This window comes from Aulostomus chinensis, chromosome 12, assembly GCF_037954235.1.
Source record: "Aulostomus chinensis isolate RoL2024-O1b breed Wild chromosome 12, RoL_Achi_v1.0, whole genome shotgun sequence".
NCBI classification, from domain to species: domain Eukaryota; kingdom Metazoa; phylum Chordata; class Actinopteri; order Syngnathiformes; family Aulostomidae; genus Aulostomus; species Aulostomus chinensis.
The window spans coordinates 11,145,684-11,167,481 of NC_141331.1; the positions used below are offsets into that span (position 1 = coordinate 11,145,684).

The window sequence follows — 21,798 nt, forward strand, 5'->3', positions numbered from 1 at the left end:
CCCTCAATTTTTTTTTTTTTTTTGTACTGCGACTGGCTGTTGAAATCGGATCCGAGTACAGCCTGTCATGCTCACTGGCTCCAGGTACATCACGGTTTGTGGCGCAATACAGTAAAACACCTGTACTGTACGTTCGTCCGCAGCAGCGATATGAGGACCGGGGTGGCAGATTTGACCGGCAAACTCCACTTATAAAGCCACAAGGTGAGTGAAGCTTCCATTTCATGGTGAGGATGGACCCTCGCGAGAGAGTTAAGCGCGGTGGTAAGGGCTCACGAGCGTCAGTTATTCGACAGATATACGAATCCAGCTGCTGCGACTCGGTTATCGCCCACTTAGGGACCGTCAATAAATTACTGAACGATACAATTTTAAAATGCCTTCGTGTGGATTTACCCGAATTTGTGAAATACGGTGTGTTGAAGGAAATGTACGTTTTCTGTCGGTGTCATATGATCCAGTGACTCCGAATAAGTCAAGTCAGTTTTGCCAAATCAATTACAATTAGAGCAGGTCTAGTATGACACTCCTTCAATGAATTTACACCCAACAATTCTCCATGAGCAAGCACATCCTGCATAATAAGTTTGTCAGATATTACCAAGCTCTATGAGTGAGACACACCACTTCTTATTGCATTTCACTGTAAACTCTCTTATGTAAGTGTTTCGATGTAAAATTATTAAGTTTTTCGTTCAGTGCTGCACAGAAGCGAGTGACTTCAAATCCATATTGCATATTATTGGTAAGTCTGGATTATCAAGACACCCTTTTTTATAATAAGAATTTACTGTACACACCTTAAAATTCTGAATTTACTGTCATTTGTTATTATGTGAATATTTGAATGTACAATTCATAGCTTTCAGTAACTTCCGTGTCAGGACTACACACTATTTCTTATCTCTTATGATTTTTCCCCCCATAAAACTCATGTTTTTCGGCTAATTGTTTCCATGTCATGTGACCCAGAGACTCACATTAGTATTAAAATTAGACTTGATTAATAAGACAAAGCGTAGGATTTTACTGTTTCTATTTATCTTCTTTTCAATAAGTTTGATATCATGTGACCCAGTGTCTCCAAATCAATAGCAGATAACACCATTGGCCTGCAAATATGACACACCTCATTTCCTATTATTTGACATTCATCCTTTTTATGTGAAGGCCCAAAGTTAAACACACAGTTTGTAGTTATCACTGTATACATGGGTGGTATGTGGAGCTGTACCGCCCTGCTCGATGGCGTTGCTGTGTGTGCATTGCACCGTGCTCACCACTCAGACTATAATGCTGACCAACATGACAGCCAGCATCACGGCAGGCTGACGAGCACCAACGGCACCTCGGGCAGAGCTGATGAAGCTACATCATTAGACCAATTCACCTGCTTGGAGGACAGGAGCAAAACAGTATACCATCCTTATATTTTCAAATGGTCCTAAGTTGTGACAGGTACTGGGTTAATGAGTCCCTAAAATAGGTTTGGCATTCATCCTGCACCATCGTAATTAGTTGCATTGAGTGATACCAGAGGAATGTGTTCCAGGCGATGGTTTATTTCCGTCCCTCTCACAGTGTCTGGGGGTGCTTGTCCTTGTGTCGCTTCACTCTGGGATCTCAGATGAACTGTTTGTCTGCCCCCAGCCCCCCATCTCCTCCTGTTCTCCTCTCTACACAACCCACCTCAATAAACCAAACACCTATAGTTCTGCTTGCTGGCTGGAACTGATATTTTTATAATTTTATTGGTAATTAGTGGGTGGCATGGTGGTGCCGTGGTTAGCACTGTCGCCTCACAGCAATAATGTTTCAGGTTCGAGCCCCAGGTCGAGCACGGGATCTTTCTGTGGGGGGTTTGCATGTTCTCCCTGTGTCTGTGTGGGTTCTCTCTAGTACTCCAGCTTCACAGTCCAAAGACATCATGACCAGGCTATCTGGATACTCTAAATTGAGGCTGTGAGTGTGAATGGTTGTCTGTCTCTATGTGATGGACTGGCGACCCGTCCAGGGTGAACCCTGCCTCTCGCCTGAAGGCTGCTGGGATAGGCTCCAGCCCCCCCACAACCGTTACCAGGATAAAGGGAAGAAAATGCATGGATTGTTTTCATTGGCCGATTTAAGGAATGTTTAATTTGAATGTTTTAATGTCTCTTTGTCAACAACTGTGGCCAAAGACGTGCGTTTGTGTTGTCCGTCATTCCTTTTTCCGCGTATGCAATACACCGTGATGAAATTCATTCAAATTGGACATTAACTGTAATTTTGGTTTCAGGATTAGCTGTTTAGGTTTTGCTGGTAAATAATATAAAATGTTTTGCTGATAGAGGTATTTTGTATCCAAAAGTATCTATAATGTTCTGCAAGAACCTTTTCCTGGGCATTATTGTAAGCTATAAATCAGGAAAAGAATGGAAATTGACTTTAAAAAGATATATCTATATCTTTACATCTGCCATAGAGGTCGTGTTGTCAGTGGCTTTGTTTGTTTGTTCATTGTAGAATTACGTAAAAAAAAGTTTTTGGATTTTCACCAAACTCGATGGAGGGATGTCGTAGTATTGACCGTGGAAGAACCCATTGAATTGTGGAGCTGATAACCATTGTACCACTTAAAGGAGATGGAAAGTTACTTTTTATTTTAACATTCATTACTCAAATTTAATCAGGAACATCTCAAGACTGTAAGAAGACAGAATTTTAGCGACCACACGGTGTGACCTTTTCCACATTTGATACATTTGATGAGTCGTGGCCTGAAGACAGGCTGGATGAAAGTCATAACACTACCTAATGGTGGCAGGACCTGATGTAACAAACACTGCTGGATCTACATCAAAGTTCCACTATGTATTCACCTGATGTCATAGGTAGGTGTTCTCTAGCACCACCTATTGGATGCAACAACAGAGCACACAAAAGTCTGCTGTTTAATGCAAAACCCAAAAACTACCAGGTTTCGCTCTGCGTACCAGACAGACACTGAATTGTGTGCAGGGGTGCGAGGACCCACTCATCACTGCTTGCTTATCACTGGGGGTATCCGGGTGCTTTCTAGTTTAAATATGCGTAAGGAGAAGCAGAACTTTAATTAGCCTTTATAATCAGTAATCAAAACTACAAACAACAGCAGCTGTAGCACCAATCAGCTTTTACTCTACAACTGAATCCTGATTTAAGTGGCTGTGTATCAATATGTGGGTTGTCTGTCAGCGAGCACCCATTTAACCTATTTGATCTCATTACTAGTGTTAATATGTTACATACTGTTAATATTTGCAGATTCTTTATTTGTCCTCTCCAATAACGTTACATTCACGTGAAAGCGTCTGTCTTGTGACTCTCAGAGAAACACTGTGGTTATTTCTAATTCTGCATTTCTTCCTTTTGAAATTAAAAGCAACTGGGAGCTTCACACCGTAGCGGCTTGCTATACTTGCACAAATGATCAAGTTAGTCTTTTTTCTCTGACAGTGTTGTGCGTCTGTGATTTAACCCTATGCTGCCTGCAGCCCCAGTAATCTGCTAATCTGTCCTCCACATGTCTGTAAAACATTTACTTTTAAGAAAGATGTTGTCATCTCACCCACCTCCCACATGGAGTCTGTCACTGAATGACACAACGCACAACACCGCTAATCTGGGCTGGTTACTCTGTACATTCATACCTTCAACAGTATATGAAGTTTAAAGTGCAATTTGGATCCCTGCACAAAGTTCACAACAAAGAACTGAGGTTTTATGGCTCTAATGAGAACTCTTTGTATGTCTATCTTCAGGTTGCAAAGGGAACAATATCCAAAAATAAGTAGATCTTTAAATAACATGAACAAAATGGGGCTGAACTAATATGATTATGATGTCGTTTTGTCGGAGCGGGGATGATTGTTTTGTGAGTCATTGCGTTATAAATATCTTTAATGTGATGGGTCATGTTTGGGTAGGAGGGATCATCTTGCCCCTCTGAGCCAGCCTTGCGGGCAGCAGATGAGATGTGTGTGTGTGAGTGTGGCGTGCATGTGTGCGTGCATGTATGTGCATGCTCTGCTGAGCTGTGAGCGGAGCGGTCCCACCAGCTAGCTTGCTCTAACTCTGCTTCACAAACACGCATACACACACACACACACTCACACACACACACACACACACACACACACACACACACACACACACACTCCAGTCCAACAGCTCGCCTCTGCTCTCTGTTCTAGATGATGCCTCGGATTTAGACGGGTGATATGAATAACACACTGGATGAAATACACACTCCTGGAAGACTTGGAGCCAAAGCAGAGATTTTCCAGAGTGGCAATGTGAGGGAATTCTCCAGTCCTGCTCTCATCCCCTTTCAAGCTCCTTTACTGACACCAAATGCCAAAAAGTGCGGGACTACACTCTGCAGAGGGAACAGGTATGACAGCATTTTCTGTTACACTGGCCTTCATTGATACCAGCCTGTTTATGTCATTCAGCAAAGTTAAATGCATAAATCTTTAGAGTGTGAGGCGCCCTGCAGAAGAATAGTGCACTCTTTGTATCTGCAGGAGCAACACACAGAAGTCTATTTAAAAGCTCTGCTGGTTGTAGACTTTGTACCTGTAAACACAATTTTCCTGGAGCCGAATGCAGCTGTCAAGCAAGTGTAATGAATTATTTCAACAGCGGAGTTAAAGACTTGGAATCAAATCAAGCACCTGTTAGTTTTGCGGGAGATAATTAGTAACTCAGTAACCGACTGCTGTGTTTGCTGAACGTCAGTCAGGGAGCAGCACCTTACAGAAACTGGGGCACTCTCATCTGCAAATATGCCTAAATATTCTTTGACACATCGTGTTAGTAACGGATGATGATTTTCTGTGTGTGATTTCGACGTGAATTCACAAGACGCAGCCTCAGATTGTGACAAACTAAATTCCTTCACCTGTATATGATCATATTTCCTGACTGAGCCAGAGAAGCGGTGCTCATTATCTGCCCTCTTATCAAAAGTCTGTTGAGTGGGGTGTGTCGACTGTTACTTGAGAGCCGGAGGGGTCCGTGCAGAGGCAGCATTGTGTTTCTGTCAGGACTATCTCTTTCTCCTCCCCCATTTACCCCCCCACACACACACACACACAGAAGACAACCATCAGTTGAACCGCCTTGGCTCAGTTCTCCAGCTATAAGGCAGTCTAATTAATCCTTACAATCTGATCTATATGTGTGTGTTGTAATCTTTTTAAAACGTGACCATCCAGTCAAATTTCTTTAGTTTTCTTAAAGATAACATAATATAATGTCCCTGCAACTGCAGAAGTAGGTTTGACATCCCTGGATATGTCCGTATTTGTAGTGAAATCAGTCAAAATAAGTCACATCGTTGTTCATTTATTTTGCACTTATTAGCGCAGGTGATTATGATGCCAATGCTAGTTCACAGTTGAGTAAATCTGTCTTTTTCATGTAGCTGGTGTTCGTGTGTTAGCCTTCTGGGGAGCTACTTTAGCTATTGTGACCTACTGAATTACCCCTGCTAGCTGAGCCGGAGATACTTTTACTTTACATCTTACTTTTTCTTCTATTATCTGCTGAGATCAGACCAAAATAGCAGCATATTTATCACATTGTCCGTTTCCATTCTCAGTTTGTTGTCAAAAGTAAAAACTTCTTCCTTATGCTAAGTATTTAGCCCACTGAAAAACCCCTTCAAGCTAGAGGGAACGTCATCTCCTCCATGGACATCAACTGAACCATCAAACAGTGGCTGAAAGTTCAACTTCCTGAGCCACGTCCAGACTGTGCTTGGAATGGAAATATTCCTTATGGGTGCATCTTTTACTGCACATTTCCCCCAAAATCAACCCATCACACTCCGCACTTTTTAATTCTAATTAAAGACAGTTAGCATGAATACACAACACACAATTCAAAAGACAAAAAAAAGCAGGTTGGAGGTCAGAATATAGGTCATGCAGTTATACACAGACTGTTTTCTCCAGCTTTGGTGGAGGAAATCCAGGGTCCATGTGGTCTGCCACTATCTCAGGGATATAGGGCATCCTGTTCCTTTGATAACAGGTCCATAAAATCCTTACACCAGTTCTCCATACTGAAAGTTTACATTGTTTTCCTCTTTGCTTATGTTCCATTCAATGGCAAAACATTCTGGGGAATCCAGTGCAGGATGATGTGCTACATTTCACATACAGATTTGCCTTGGCTTGATAGCAGAGCTACTGCTACTTAAACAATTTTTGGTTGCACAAGTCACCTTTTTTTTTTTTTGCACCTTTATAAACATGCCAGATGAAATTGCATCATGCACAGAGGGAGGTGTGCAGCCTGCAGCTTCTCATTGAACTGGTCCCTCTTGTTTCATTATTCCCTGCAATACTTCAGTGTTCTGTCAAAAAAAAAAAGGCCAAAAATGACCATGATCTTATTTTGAAGATGCATTTCTGATGCTGACAAACATTTTCTGTAAATAATTCCAAATAAGTTAGCTTGTTCTTGAATGCTTTTAATGTGACGCTGCAGAATTGGGGGGGAGGGGGGGGGGGTTGAAGCAGTTAAGTTTATACAGCATTTTTCTCCAGGATTTTCACCTAGTTAAAAAAAACTGCAAAAATATTTATACTGCAATAGTTTCATCGTCGGCGTGTTCCCTCATTCAGTGCAAGATAGTGACATAAAACCTTTGAGATTACACATTAACAGGGTAACTTTTAGCTGAATGCCTGTTCGTAAGTCTTCAATAACAGAATCTCTGTTTCTCTTGTGGTTCAAAATTGTTTTGTTTTGTTTTATTCTTTAGGAGCAATAAAGAGGGGACAGAGGAGGGAACAGTTCCAGCCTCTTTTCAGGATGTCATCACCCTCTCCCATTCCGTTCCTGAATGTTTATTACAATGGACCAAAAGTAGCACAACTCAGGTGAGTCCTGCATTTACGTGAGGATCAAATGTGGCCTCTGTTGAAAATGTCCATTCCTGGAGCAGCGTACCTCCGGAATGTTGAGGAAGAGAGGAGCCGAGGACGATGTGATTACGTGGAAATAAATGCATAGGTAGTTTGTGTTGCCGTTTTTTGTGGAACTTCAGGTCATATGAATAGTTGAACCAGTTCTTCGAGTATGGAGATGAGTTCCAGGGATGAGATAACCATGCTCACACATGCTGCTCACCCCCTCTGTTTGTACCTTGGAGACTCCAGGTGTGCACATGCTTACTCTGACATAAAACACATGTAATGACTCATCCCATCCGTAGATGTTGATTCCACCTGTAGATCCACCTGGCTCGCGGCCGATGGCCACTCTGGTATGTTTGTTAGAGCTCAGGGTCTGATACACACCCAGTGAGGAGATGCACCGCTAGCACTGGAAACACACTGCACTTAGTTCTGGCATTTGTGTGCGTGTGTGTGTTCCTAGTGACAGAACACTCTCTTCAGTCTGAAATATTCCATTTTTTCTTAACCTCTGAACGTAAGATTTATTTACTATTGAAGGATTTAGTTTTTTTTAAATTGTTGCTTGTGATAATTTCTGGTGCTTTTGTGAAACGTGAGCATCGACAGTACATTAGTATGGTTTGAATAGTTTTAGGCATGACTTACTCTAAAAGCTATCAACACAGTTATTACACATTAATATTTTAGGTTACTGTATAAATGGGGAAATATACCAGCTGTGTATGTGAACAAACACATCACGTTCAACACCTAGAGTGCACTCAGAGCGCTCCGCCGATATGACATCAGAAGATCAGGTTGCAGATTCATTCCTAAAGGTTATTCCTCAACCTAAATTCTAATTTCAAACTTTTTTGAATGACCCTGCTAACAGACAAACCAACACCGGTCATCACATTATTCTTTGGTGATGATGTCATAAGAAAAATCTGGAGACTGGAAAATGAAAATAGCAACTCCATCTATAATTTGGGAATATGTGAATAAATATTCCATCTTATTCTCCCCTAAAATACTTGTTCACTGCAGTTTCCTATATTTGCTGGCTTCAATTCTTAACTTTACTTCATTTTCTGCTGCAACCAATTAGCGCACATTAAAAAACCAAATTTTTGATCTTCATTTGCACACGTACACTGTTGACACATTTTAGAAAGAAAGCTTGAGATTAATTCTGTTTATAAGTATCAAAAAAAGTCAAGTATGTAATGTAAAAATGTATTGTGAATGTGAATCCCAGTACTTTATGCTGGAGTCGATGCTTTTCATTTGAGTGTGCGCATGTGTGTGTGTGCAATGACTCATAGGAAAGCTTGAAATTACAGAGTCTCTCCTCTCTGATGTTGCTTTCAAGTTTTGTATGAAAATACAAAAAAAAAAACCATCTAAAAAGTTATTTTGGTCAAGTATTGTACTGCTGCGCTCCATCTTGAGAAGTATATGATTTTATCAGGAGAAAAATCTAACTGGTATTTGTAGAGTTTCCCTGCTTGATCAGCACTTTGAGCCTCCCTCAGTCAATTTGAGGTTCATCACATGATGAGCTCTGCTCTCAACCATCTGATGTGAAGAAATCCTGTCAATCATCTTGAATAATCCTCAAGTTTCTCTGTCTGGGAGCAAAATGAGAGCAGAAGTGGTTCGATCACATGACCCAGAGGAAATACTCGCCTCTCTAGAGATGCGGCGTGTATCATCTCCAGCGCAGCAGATGTTACTTGATCCTTAAAACCTTACAATCATGTTACTTCTGATTAACTTGTGACTGAGTGCTGCTTACAGCTTGTAAACCAAACAGACGGACAAAGCTATCATGTGAATTTCACTAACTTTTTTCTTTTGTGTGTACATGTGTGTACACTTTTTCTTGAAATCCACAGTGAGTCGATGTTAAGAGATAATTACAGTATCACCCACGTGAAGGCCGAGCACCCTCAAGATGACTAGAAACACACCGATTTTTAGAGCAATGCAACAGTTTATAGAGGAATTTGAATCAGAGTAGTTCTACTCCTGCATAAAGCCATCCAGCTCTGTCTATCACATGATGGGGTTTACTGGTTTCTTTGTGTTGCTTTTTGTTGGTTTGTTTGTTTGTCTTGCACCAGCATTATTGTTGGTGTTGTAACAGTTAAGTTTCCCATTAAATATTGTTTACTTACTTATGGTTCACATGATCATTAAACTTCTTATTGAGTTTTGGTTGGACTCTAAATTTCATTCGGCTGTTGATGGCCGTAACTGAAATAATAACCAGGTCAAATTTATTTCTGTAGCGCTTTTAAAACCACATTAGTTAGGATACTAAATATAACACAATAAAGCAAATCTAATGATGAGAAGACAGGAGCTGTTGTGGTGAGGTATTGTGAGTGTAGAAGTCAGACATGTCAGAGGGAGCAAATCTGTGGGCCGCTTTGAAAACAAATGGCAAATCTTTTGAAATGAACTCTTAATGCTACCTCTTGCTCCTCTCCATGGAAACCACGGCAAAAACAAACCAACGTTTTAGCCACCTCCCATCCCGGTGAGCTAGAACAACAGCTACCACATCCTGGAGGTACAGGATGTCCCTCCGTTGGCTGCCCTGAACACATTACACACACACACACACACACACACACACACACACACACACACACACACACACACAAACTCGAACACTCCATTAATGCTGGAAATTAGTGTGAGGGTGCAGATAGGAAAATGAACCAAAAGTGACATCCCTTAGCTATGACGCCGTCTCAGAGCTTGTGACAAGACTAAGAGAGGGAAGGGTCTTCAGTTGTATTTTTAGTGCAGAAAAGTCAGGTGGTGTAGGAGCCTAGCCGGGTTGTAGATGATGGTTGGTGTCCTTGCTCTGTGAGATGACTGGTATTTTTAGGGAGTGTAAATACCCTGGCCTAGAGGTGGATATACTTATACCTGCATGTGTGCATCAGTACTCCCCTGACTGCTGTCTTGTTACCGCCGACAGAGTCTGCCAAGGGGTCACGATCGAATAAACCCCGGTCAAGGACAATGAGTCTGGAGCCGGCTTTGTTATGGGAGTTGTGGAGACTTTGTTATCATTTCGGTTCCATTAATTCCAATTCATTTTAACAGTGTGATAACTGGTAGCGTCTGCTTGTCTGGGCTCTCACAAGTCCATGTGCTGTGTTTGTAGATAAACACGGAACCCTGAGACTGTTGTGGGAAGATTCCTTGCCAGCTCTCATGAGTGGAGAGGGTGGATAATGATTGGAGCCAAAACCTCCACACACACGCTGCTCTGAAGTTAAATATAATGACATATACTATATTTGTCTGTGAGGAGGGAGGATAAAGCAAATATAGACCCATGCTTATTTCCCAACGCAGGGTTCTGGCTTTCTGCTGCTGTTTATTTTTTTTTTTGGTTCTTGCTTTTTTTTTTCCTTTTTTTTTTTTTAAGTCTGGCACTGGGATATTTTGCTGAAAATATCAGGAGTTTATATTATAGATAGACAAAATATTCATATTCTAAAAAAAAGAATTCTGCACCATCAGAAATATTTAAACTATACAAACATGATTTAGAATATTTCCAGCTTTGAAAACAATGACACGGGGGAACAAGTGCATATTTCTTATTACTGCAAACACATTTTGTGAGTTTTGGACAGTTTTACTGGTTTTGAGGAGCGTTCAGGCTTTGATTTATGACTTATATTTGCCTCCCTTTCTCTTCATTATCTCCTCCCAGCTGATGGAATCTGTCTTTTGTAAATTCACTGCAAGAATCTTGTGCAGATACAAAGTAGTCAAACTATGGACTATTATTCTCAGAAAGACTCCTTAGTCAAAGCTATACAGACCAATCCTGTGACTTGGATGAAAAATAATGTATCGTAATACATAGAAATACAAATCTGAGACCTATTTATTCTTTATATATGATTATGTCATACAATATAGTGTGTATGTTGCATTACAATTACATATGAGACAAACTATCATGCAATTATACAGCTTCTTGTTTGCATCTGGTATTTAGTGGGAGTGAAAATGTTAATTGAATTATGATAATGTTTCATAGAACACTGATCACGTGACACCGAGTGATTTCTTATTTCAATGTTTTTTTATGGCATAGTATTGAATGATGCCTTTGTCATTCAGTAACATTGAAATATGTGAGGATTAAATCTCCAATTTGAGTTTTGTTGGGGTTTTTTAGTGTAAAACTGCTTTGAGTGGGAAAAACGTTGATGTTCAGAGGCAGACAGCTGCATTTTGGTAAATTGTATTAAATACCAAGGAGCTGAAAACTAAAACTAGAGATTTAAAACCTAATGTGCATTTTAATTGTCACTGCCATTCCTTTCCCAGCCCTAATTTTCCACTCATTTAAAACAGAATGTTTTGATATATTTTTTTAACCATTTGTTTTAATTTTATAATGTTCTGTAATAGTCAAAGTAGTCAACCCAGTAAGGTAACATCCCTGTAGTGACCAGGACCCCAAAGGGTTAATACCGACTCATCATGGAGTATGCGTGCAGTATGAAAGTGTGATTGTTCAGAATGTAATACTTTGATTCCGAGTGTTGTAGCTTTTTCTGGCCTTGTCTATTTCGGCTCCGATCACCATGAGAGAATCTTTTTTTAAAACGTGTTTATTGGAAGTGGCTTTCTAAAAGGAGAGAAAGGGAAGCTTTTACTTTCCCAAGGACAAAGGAGGAGTTTATGTTGTGGGGAGGCAACATGACTTTGTTTCTCACACTTTCACTGAAGATCATCTCACTGTCCCATTTTATTTTTGCGCCTTCAGAAAAGTGAATCTTTAGAAAAACAAATCGACTCGGTCAGTCGGTACATGATTAAAAAAAAAACGCATCAACTGTGTTTACCAGTAGAAATATTCATTTAAAAGGTAATTTTCATCCACAGCTATTATGCCTGGATGTTTTTTTCCATTATTAAATTCCCGCCTATAAGACAGAAGCATGAATTTCCGTGCAAGAAGAGTTACCTTGCCTGCCATCACACCTCTGTGTCTGCAACAGCGGGTAGGAAACTTATAAGGATCTCCTTTGTACTCTCCTGTCTGCCTTTTGTTGTACTTAATCAATTTTTAAAAAAAATATTTCATGTTAGTACAAAGCAAGATTTGCATGTTCTATCTTCTAAAATATGTCCTGTCTGTTCTACTGCAACGCGTTTCCAGTCATTTAAAGAGTTTCCTTTATTTGAAAATATCATTTGAGAGATGTTTCCTACTTAAGAGCAGTAACACGTTTATCTCTCATTTGACAACTGTGCCGTTGACGTTCGTGTGAAACGAAGCAACTGTCTTGTACTTTGGTACAGGAGAGTATCGTGTGTCACGGGCAAAGCATCAAATAGCACCAAAGAAACAAATTGTGTGCTTTAACATTAATGCTATTACATGAGCAGACGTAAGGTAACGTTTTACAACACAATCAAAGTTTAACTCCCCAAAAAAACATTTAATTTCCTAAAATTGCAGTAAAAGTAGAAAAGAAACTGTCTTTTTAGATCCAGTGGCTCAAGAGAGTATCCAGGAGGTATGTGAGAGGAAGTGAAAACCAAATATTCAGTTAGTCTTTCGAAGTACTGTTCGTAGTCATGGGGTACTGGGGTAATGACAACCTGCCAATGATGACATTCTGTTTAACCATTTTTCAACTTTTACACAATAATAGAACTACAATACAAACTAACACACACACACACACACATACACACCACTGCAGGGATTTACTGTATTTATTCATGTATTTATTTTGATCACCAGCGCGTGGCTGTTTTTGTTAGCAACTAAACGGTCCGTCTCAAAGGAACATTAAATAAAAACTGATTCTCATAGCTGCCATAAGAAAGGGGAAAATGTTGTTACTGTACTTCCTTTTTGACACAACAACTGAGGAATACATGATACCATTATTACTCAGTAGCTGGACAAGTGGGCTTCTTACATTTTGGGGCACATCTAGATAGTTCTTATTTGGTTTTTTTTTTAGAAAATATCAGAAGATCCTTCTGCAGACGTCTCAGTGTCATTCTAGTGTTGGTAGGGTTTTCCTCTCCTTTTTGTTTTTGTTGCCTTATATATCACACGAACAATGACATCACTGAAATGGGCATTGTGGAGTTAAAAAAAAAAAAAACATGCCGGGAGGGAGAAAAAGTGTAACCATGTCAGAAATGGTCAAATAAGTTAAGGTTCATCTATACATCTCAAACATCTGTTCCATCTCTTAGTGGAAACATGTTGTGCAAATCGGGTTTGGTTTTTTTACTGTCTAAAGTGGCAATAAGCGCTCAGGCATGCTTATCAGTGTAGCATGATAACATTTGCCCTCAGTTGTAATTCATCTCCTCCTCGCTGCGCGGTGAATACGCCGAAGAAAGCCAATTCAGTCTCAGGACTCCAAGCTCACCTAATTTAGTTAACGTGTGAGAACCAACAGCTGCAATTCAACAATAACTACAACGGTAAACTGATTAAAAAAAAAAAAAAAAGCAGCTAAGCAGTGTTATTGCTTGGAGTTTCTTAATAGATAGACCACGCTGGAGGCCGTCTCCTCACATCACTCAGATAGAGCAGCAGCTGTGGGATTGCAGTTCAAGGTTAAAACAGAATCATGTAATTGGCAAAGTGGTTCACACTGTCCCGTCCTTGAGATAAGGTCAACAAGACTATATGCAGCTCCACATACGCAATGTCTGGATTTACTCCACCTTCTCCTGACACTTTTTCTTTTCCTTTTCCTAAAGTTCATTTCTAAAACAGCAGATGAGGTTCTGTAGCACTGTCCCCATTTACTGTAACTATGGATGCATGTATTAGATATAGTGGATTGGCTACATTTAGTTGTGCCAATATTATCTGAATAAAACCATGGTTATACTACACTTGCAACCTGGAGCTCATCAGGGCATCAGAAATAATGCTTATAGGACCAGTTGTTGCCAAGATACTCAGCACTTCCTGTTTGGGATGATTTGGAATTTTCTGGTTACTTTTAAACCACTGTGTATATAACTGTGTGTGCAAACAAATATCATTCCACCACCCACCTCTCCTTGCCTGCTTCCTTCCCTAAATCTTTCCTCCCACCATCAAGGTGATTCAGTGTTCAACAGGTTACAGCATCAACTTTCAAGTTTGGAAACTATTTTTCTCGATAATTTTCACACTTGAATAAATGAATGAATGACAGACACCTTAACTATCACTGGACCCACATCCTCACACGAGCAAGGCATAAAGACAGAGGAAAACATATGTAGAAACAAATTAAGACATTAAGGCTTCTTTTCAGCTCATTATCACTTTATTGCAACTCCACATATCCAGCTCACATCATTGACAAGGCATTTTCCAGCAGGTTCTAAGCTGCCATGACTATTTAACTCCTTTTGAAGTGAATTAGGGCTGCCATGCCTCCCTCATTCCAGTCTTGCAGGCTGAGGCAGAGGCTGAGTCACGATGAGTCAGGTTGAGAGGGATGTATATCGGCACTGAGGTACATCACGGTACACGTCTTTGGCAGGCCAAGGACATCAGATGGGCCCTACTTTTCCCTCTGGAGACTGCTGATTTAAAGTCTTCCGCTAAACAGCCATGACAGAGATTGATGCTGGTTAAGTTGTTGGTAATTCTGTAGAAAATGAACATCATCATTAGAGAAGGACAGCCGCTCCAGCTCAGCAAGATTTCCTCTCAGCTCTGCCACCTCCTTCTTGAGCTGCCGCTGCATGCCTTTGGCTCCCATTACTCTGGTCCCCCCTGTTTCAGTAGGGATATTAATGGTCTTGATCTGCAGAGCGGCCCTCAGGTCTTTCACTCTGCTCTGGATCATTCGGCGTAATTTTCGCTGCGCCATCTTGAGTTGAGGCTGCTTTTTAGCTCTCTCCGCTGCAGCAGAGACCATGTTGTGGCCTCTGTGCTCTTCAACAGCGCAAACATAGCAAATGCCCTGCTGATCTGAGCAGCAGAACATTTTCATCACCTCTCCGTGGTGAGGACAGATGTAGTGGAATCTGTCAGAGAGCTCGACCAGTTTGTGATGCATCAGTCCAGCTGCATAGAAATGACCATGCAGATGCTCCTCGCAGTAGCAGGCCATACAATCCAGGCAGAACTTGAGGGCTATTAGTTTCCTATCAAGGCAGACGTCACAGGGTGTATCCTGTGGACCAGCCTGGCACCGTTCAATACGCTGTTCATCTCTCCTCAGGTCCTCCCCCAAATATGCTAATGTCACATTCTTTACCAAGGCTGGCCTCTCTCTGAAGACGGCCATGCAGTTAGGGCAGACGCAATTAGCTCTCTGATCCCAAAAGACCTGGATACATCTCTTACAATAGCTGTGTCCACATGAAAGGGTCACCGGCTCCTTCAGTAAATCCAGGCAAATCGTGCAACTGAATAGGTCTGGGTCCACCTTGACTTTCCCTGCCATTTCACGTCTCAGTAGGCCTCCAATCAACTGGTTTACTTTGAAGTTTATCTCAATATCTCAGTGATGCTCACTCTATTTCTCAGTCTGGCCGGTCATTCATCCAGTACAGATACCAACGTTGGGGAAATGCTTTCTTACATAGCAAAAAATATGACCCTTTAGTGCATCACGTCCATTCTGAGATAAGAGTCTAAGGTCTCAGGCTCGCATTTCAGAATTCAGTGACAAAGGACATTAAGTTCTGTCTTTGAAGTGTCATTACAAGATCAAAGACTTGAAAGACCAGTTAACCCCAAAGACTCCCAGTGAGAAAAAGAAAAAAAGTTGCACTGTAAACACAGTTGACTACTGTGGCAACAAAATAAAACTGGTTTTGAAACACTGTCACTCTGTTTACACCAACTGTCTCATCTTAAATGGGTATTCAGCATAAAATTTTATTCCACTTCTTTCTTGTGTACATATGCAATTTACATGTTGTATCTTATGTACATGTACACTGTATAAACATGTCATAATGTTAAGGCACCAATGAAGTATTTTCACTTGGAAAAACTTCATTGGTAATTTAACTGTTAGCATCCGATTAGTAGCCAGGACCACTGATTTCATATGGCGGTGTCAATGGTGAATGGAGCGGGTCACCGGCACAAATAATGGATTGAAATTCATTAAAAAAAATTTTAATACCATTATGAATTTATAATGCAAAGACTCTAAAAAGTCACTGAAGTTCCAGGCTGGATTATAAACCTGCTGGGGAGAAACACCCACCCTGGACCAGACTGAAAACTGCGCAGCAGTCAGCTTTAGGCGGCTAGTTACAATTACTCAATCAGTTGTCTCGTTAAAACATACAACTACATTTCTGTGGCATCCCATTTTTGGACACAGTAATAGTACTAATAGTACCTACATTTTGTCAGAACACGTTATATTACTTCGTTAATGCCTAAAATTACATTTCAGTAGTTCCTTTAATTATGTAAGGCGTCATTGTTACTTGTATAACTCGTTACCAGCGCAGCTTCTGGTTAGAGGAACAGTTTTACGTAATACTAATACTGATAATGCACCAATATTATTGTGCATCCTTATTTTACTTCTCATCATACTGTGCGTCATCGGTGAATATTATTCAGCATATTGATCATGTAGGTAACAAATTAAAGGCCAAGACAGCATTTCACTTCACTGCTCCATGACATTAATAAGAGAATCTTGGATGTCATTTTATTTGGGTGTTATATTTAGAAACAGCATCTGCTACATTTCTTCATGACCCTGACCTCAGACTAACTTAATTAGTGAATCCAAAACCCCCTACAGCAGCAGAATCCTCGTTATAAATTAAGTATAAAGTCATTTTCAAAAAAAAAAAGTAGTAACCAATTAAAATTCTTTATACAGTGCTCTGTAAAGGCATTTTCTCTAACATCACCCATTGAAAACAAGAAAATAGCCTAAATAAATACTACTGTACAGTACATTTCATCCAGAATTTGGTAGAGATTGTGTGATGCCGCCGTGTCTGTAGTCTCCCCATCTCTTTTTTAATTAGAAAGCACTTAAGAGAGTGCGTACATCTGCCAAGGGGAACATTTGGTCTTTGGCAAATTCACGCTTGGGCCCTAATCAAAGCTGCAAGCAGCAGTGAGGAGGGTTACATGTTGGAGTGTGCGGCTGGTTCCTTCCTTGGCCTGTTCCTCACCACTCTTCTTTTTTTGTGAAAATCAGCTGCATAACTTTTGTGTAATCGGGCTGACAGGATTACTGTCATGACAGAAGTAATAAAACTCCTATAGACGATGTGTGGTGCGTTCAGGCTGTGATCTGAGTCTTCATTTGGTGTAACAAGATTCTGGACAATAAACATGTAGGGACGTGATGTGTTAAAGGAGGCGGTCCAACACATGTCTTTATTAGGAAACAACTAGGATATTTATCTTGTGAGGCTCCACATTATCTACATGTGCTTTATACCGTTGTGCGATGTCCTAGAAGGAGGCTCTAACTCACTGATGGCTCCAGCCATGTTGGATAACTCTGACCTTATTTCTCTCCAAACAAGGAGTCAAGCTTGTACTGGACCACCACAAACAGAACTGGCTGAAATAGAAGAGATGAGCATTTTGCATTTTGGTCTTTCCATTGACACTCTACAACAACTTGTCAAGATTAGCCTGAACCGACCCAACTAGCATTACCTCACCAACGCCCCTGCAATTGATCTCAGGGCTCTTGAGGGCCATTATGCTTGTGGCTCTTCTAGCATCAGCAGCAGCAGCAGCAGCAGCAGGAGGAGGAGGAGGCAAGGACCTTCATCCCTCAATGAATGAGCAGGTTGATCTCCTGAACTTCTAGTTGTGGTAAAGGCTGGCTGATGATTTTGTATCAAGCCCCAGTGATACAGACGTGTGCAGTCAGGACAGCAGTGTTCAGAGAGGCTGTTGTAGTCTAATTGCCTTATTTTATTATCAGTGTAGCAGAGAGGGAGTGCAGGAGAGGCAGACAACTCTCTTCTTCACTGTGCATGTTTTTAACAAACACCCTCATTAGCAACACTGTCTATTCAACCATATTCAAGAGCAAAGCCAAACTGGTGCTAAGTTCTACTTTTAGATGGATTCGTTTGTAAAGCGCTTGATGTCTTCAGTGCACGATCACTGCCCTGCTCTTCTTAAGGTCATGAAACACAGTTTGCATGTCCTTCTCTACTTTCATCCTCTGCAAATAGATTGTTGCAGTCGATGTCTGAAAAAAAACTTTCAAATGCGCTTGTGTTTTCTTGAATCCATCCTGTGCCTGTAGGTCAAGAAATGATCCAGTCCTGCTGAAAGGTTGGTGATGCAATGCTTCTGTTGCAGGTAATCAAGATTTATAATGAAGATAACACCAGTAGAACCATAGAGGTTCCCAGTGACATCACCGCCCGGGACATCTGCCAGCTGTTTGTCCTGAAGAACCACTGCGTTGATGACCACAGCTTGACTTTATTTGAACATCTCACACAACTGGGAATCGGTACGATTTTATTTTACGCATCTTGTCCTGCGCATTTTAGTTGATGAAAATGAAAAAAATTTAATCGAAAAAAAATGTGTGTTGTTACCATGTGAGTATGTGTTTTCTTGTTGAATCGAGGTTATTTCTAAAGCGATAATTAAAAGGCCATCAAACAATGTAGAAAAATAAAGTAGCTTGTCGTCAGTTTCTATTAGCTATAAATAAATTTGTTACATATAGTGATATCTGGCGACATTACCATTTAAAAATGAAAAGGTCATGAACATGGAAATATGAACAGCGAAAAACACAGATGTAATATTCAGTTAAATTATCACTTGCCGGGCAAAAGTCTGTTTCAACACTAAATAGTTGTACTTATCGCATAATTTGTGATTCATTCTTCTGCCTTGTCACAAAGATTGAATTAAAAAAAAATCACAACTAAAAGCTGTCATTCAAAATAAAACACTCCTTCTAAGCAGTCGGGGAAACTACTGTAAGCATCTTACTATTTGTGTTATTTTTAATTTTTCAATCATAAAAAGATATCCTGAGTCAACAGAACCCTTTGTGAATAAAGTCATCATATTAAAGCGCCTCAAAGTTCAAGGATTTCTTTATTTTTGTTTACTTAGAAAAAGAGATTGATCCTCGGGGCTGTAGTTTTTGCACAATCCTCAGATTAGATCTAATCTTAGAAGAAAAGGGTCCTAAATGTCATGCTTTAGTTATTCTTAGTTAGTTATTCAATATGTTTTGAATAATACATCAGTCATTCAATCATGTCTAGTTGCCGGCTGTCTAATGACCTCTCTGACACGGCTGTCTGAACAAAAGCTTTTCCATTAATTCAACAGTCATTTCAAGTTCAAGAAAATAATTAATGTTTACGTTACACGGCTTGACTTGAGAACCATGAGGTTACATACTGATATAAGGTTAATAATCAGGTAAAGTTAATATTCAAACGCCTGGGCCTTGCTTGAAGTAAAGCACCACCTGCTCCATAAATCTGTGCAGAGATAAATGTATTTTGATTTCACAGACATTTAAACTCATTTCTGTAACTTTAAGTGTGGCATTAACAGATGATTTGGCCTCCATATTATCCCTGAAGTAAAATGTAATTCATTTTTTATTCCCTTTTCATTTGATCTCAACTAGAAAGAACTATTGAAGATCATGAGTCTGTTATGGAAGTTTTATCAGGCTGGGGGATGGACAATGACAGCCGACTGTATTTTAGGAAGAATTATGCGAAATATGAGTTCTTCAGGAACCCTCTGGTGAGTTTGTTAGTCAGTTATCCACATGCATTTTCTGAATCATCTGTGATACTTGTATTTTTTTGTCTGTAAAAGTTATTATGAGTATCGTTGCTTTCAGGACTTTTTCCCAGACCACATGGTCTCCATATCCAGTGAAAGCAACGGTGCAGTGGATCCCTCTCAGCTTGTGCAGGTATCTTTGGCATCATTCATCATGCACCATCTATTGTAGAAACCCATGGATGGACAAATAGTTCTCTACCTATCACAGATCTTTCTGGACTCCAGCACTTGTCCGGAGTTACACGGACATCTTCATGCCAAAGAACAAAGCAGGAAGTCTTGGAAGAAGTTCTATTTTGTCTTGAGAAGGTCAGGGCTTTACGTGTCCAATAAAGGGACGTCCAAGGTCAGTAACCCCGACTCATCTACAGAAAGTTAGAAAAGTCTAAATGCCCACTTAAATCATACGAGCGTAGGAGCTGCATTTCTGTTGCATGAATTTTGCTTTATCGAGATTTGCTTTACTCACACAGTCGAGTGTTCAGTCAAGTGTTGATAAAGTAAACATGGTTGCTGGAAAATAAATCTAGACGCTTCCTAGTTGTGTTTGTATTGCACGGGTCATCGGCTCATACCTCCCTAATGGATCTCACTCATATTTCAAGAGGGTAGAGGAACAGGTTGAGCTGGATTTTCATTACATCAGCCAGGACCACAGCCAAGTAGAACATATATTATTAATGCTGCTGACAATTGAAGCTAAGCTAAGCTAACCTACGTAGGCAGCGGCCATACCAGCACAGGCACAATGAAAAAGCTGGGAAATGTTTTAGTAATTATATATATAAAAAATACACTGATTCACTTCTATAATAAAATATATGCAGTTCTGTTTAGAAAAACTGAGAAAAGTGTTGCTTTGTACTTGTTCGGGCCGAGGAGTCTCTTCACTCAACATTCTGCCTGTCTCTGTGTCATCAAACAACAGATTCCAACATGAAATAAACCTGTATTAGATGTGAATTCTAGCATTGGCAGGAAAGCAAATATTTAAATAAAAGATTTTGATCAAAGAAGAGATAACAATGCTAGCCGTGCTAAAGGAGCCAATCACCAAGTTGCTGCTCTATGTTAGTGGAAAAGTAATCCCCCTCATCCTCCTTTACAAAGTTAACCATGATTAGTAGCAGCAGTCACTCGTGGTGTTCAGCAGTGGTTTTGTTGACTCAGATGACGATGATGCTTTTGGGATGCCGTGTCAGTCTCTGTACACCGTTAGGAAAGAAGTTACTGGCATGTATCCGACCCTAAAGTAGCAACATTTTGTCTGTCTTTTTCTGCAGATATCGTTCAGCACAACCCTAGTTCAAGTAATGTAGAAGCAGTAGCGATAACGTTTGACCCGGGTTTCTGCTGCCCCACTGCTAGCGCTCATTTCAGCTAAGCTAACTAGCAGTAGCCATCCAGTGGAGGCTTGGAACAGCGTTGATGAGGAGATACTGTAAGAGTATCTGTCTGTTTGGTTGTCATGATGAATAACGTGGATTTCCCCCAGTCGGTGTTTTAGTCCATTCTTTAAAGGGTTTGTCAAGCACGCACATTTTACCCTTTTAAAAAAATAAAAATAAATAAAAAACGGAATTCTTGTGTTACATGTCAATATCTAGTCAATACCTAATCACAGACATTGATATTTTTTTTTCCCCACTTACTTTTCCTATATAATACTGCATCATTTCAGAATGTGTAGGCTCATGAAATGTTACCTCACATTCATGGAAATGTAGTCATGGAAATTTATTCTTAAAAAATGTATTAGGCTTTTCATTCCCCCCAAGAGAAGACTTTGTTGTCCCACTTTGCCCTTTTTTTAATGTAGCTGATTTACTGCCGCCGTATCGGTTTGACACGTCGCTAGACAGTCTGAGCACACACTGATGGCTCTGGCATTACTTTAAATAAGGAAGTAGGAACAGTGTGTCACATGAAAGCAGAACAATGGTAGTCTTTGTGCCTTCTTTTTCTGAGCGATTTATCTTCCTGTCACAATGCAGCCACTATCTATATAAACTAAATTTAACCTTATCACTTTGGTTTGGTTTCTATGTTAAC

At 40.2% G+C, this 21,798-nt stretch overlaps 2 protein-coding genes across 4 annotated transcripts in view; one reads left to right on the top strand and one right to left on the bottom strand.

Annotated features, from left to right (window-relative positions):
* The window catches only part of scn1laa (sodium channel, voltage-gated, type I-like, alpha), a 195,010-nt gene that overhangs the window by 56,148 nt on the left and 117,064 nt on the right, over positions 1-21,798 (bottom strand). The window lies entirely within an intron of this gene.
* grb14 (growth factor receptor-bound protein 14) overlaps positions 4-21,798 on the top strand; it is a 29,362-nt gene continuing 7,567 nt past the window's right edge. The window contains exons 1-7 of one of the 3 annotated variants that reach the window (XM_086220108.1): positions 4-204; positions 4,215-4,414; positions 6,797-6,914; positions 18,274-18,430; positions 19,580-19,701; positions 19,802-19,876; positions 19,955-20,092. In XM_086220108.1, coding sequence (XP_086076234.1) covers positions 4,242-4,414; positions 6,797-6,914; positions 18,274-18,430; positions 19,580-19,701; positions 19,802-19,876; positions 19,955-20,092 — 783 coding nt within the window. In that variant the 5' untranslated portion in view covers positions 4-204; positions 4,215-4,241. Of the gene's footprint in view, positions 205-4,214; positions 4,415-6,796; positions 6,915-11,389; positions 11,984-17,585; positions 17,750-18,273; positions 18,431-19,579; positions 19,702-19,801; positions 19,877-19,954; positions 20,093-21,798 lie in introns of those variants that run through there. The other 2 variants (XM_086220110.1, XM_086220109.1) reach the window with 2 other exon arrangements.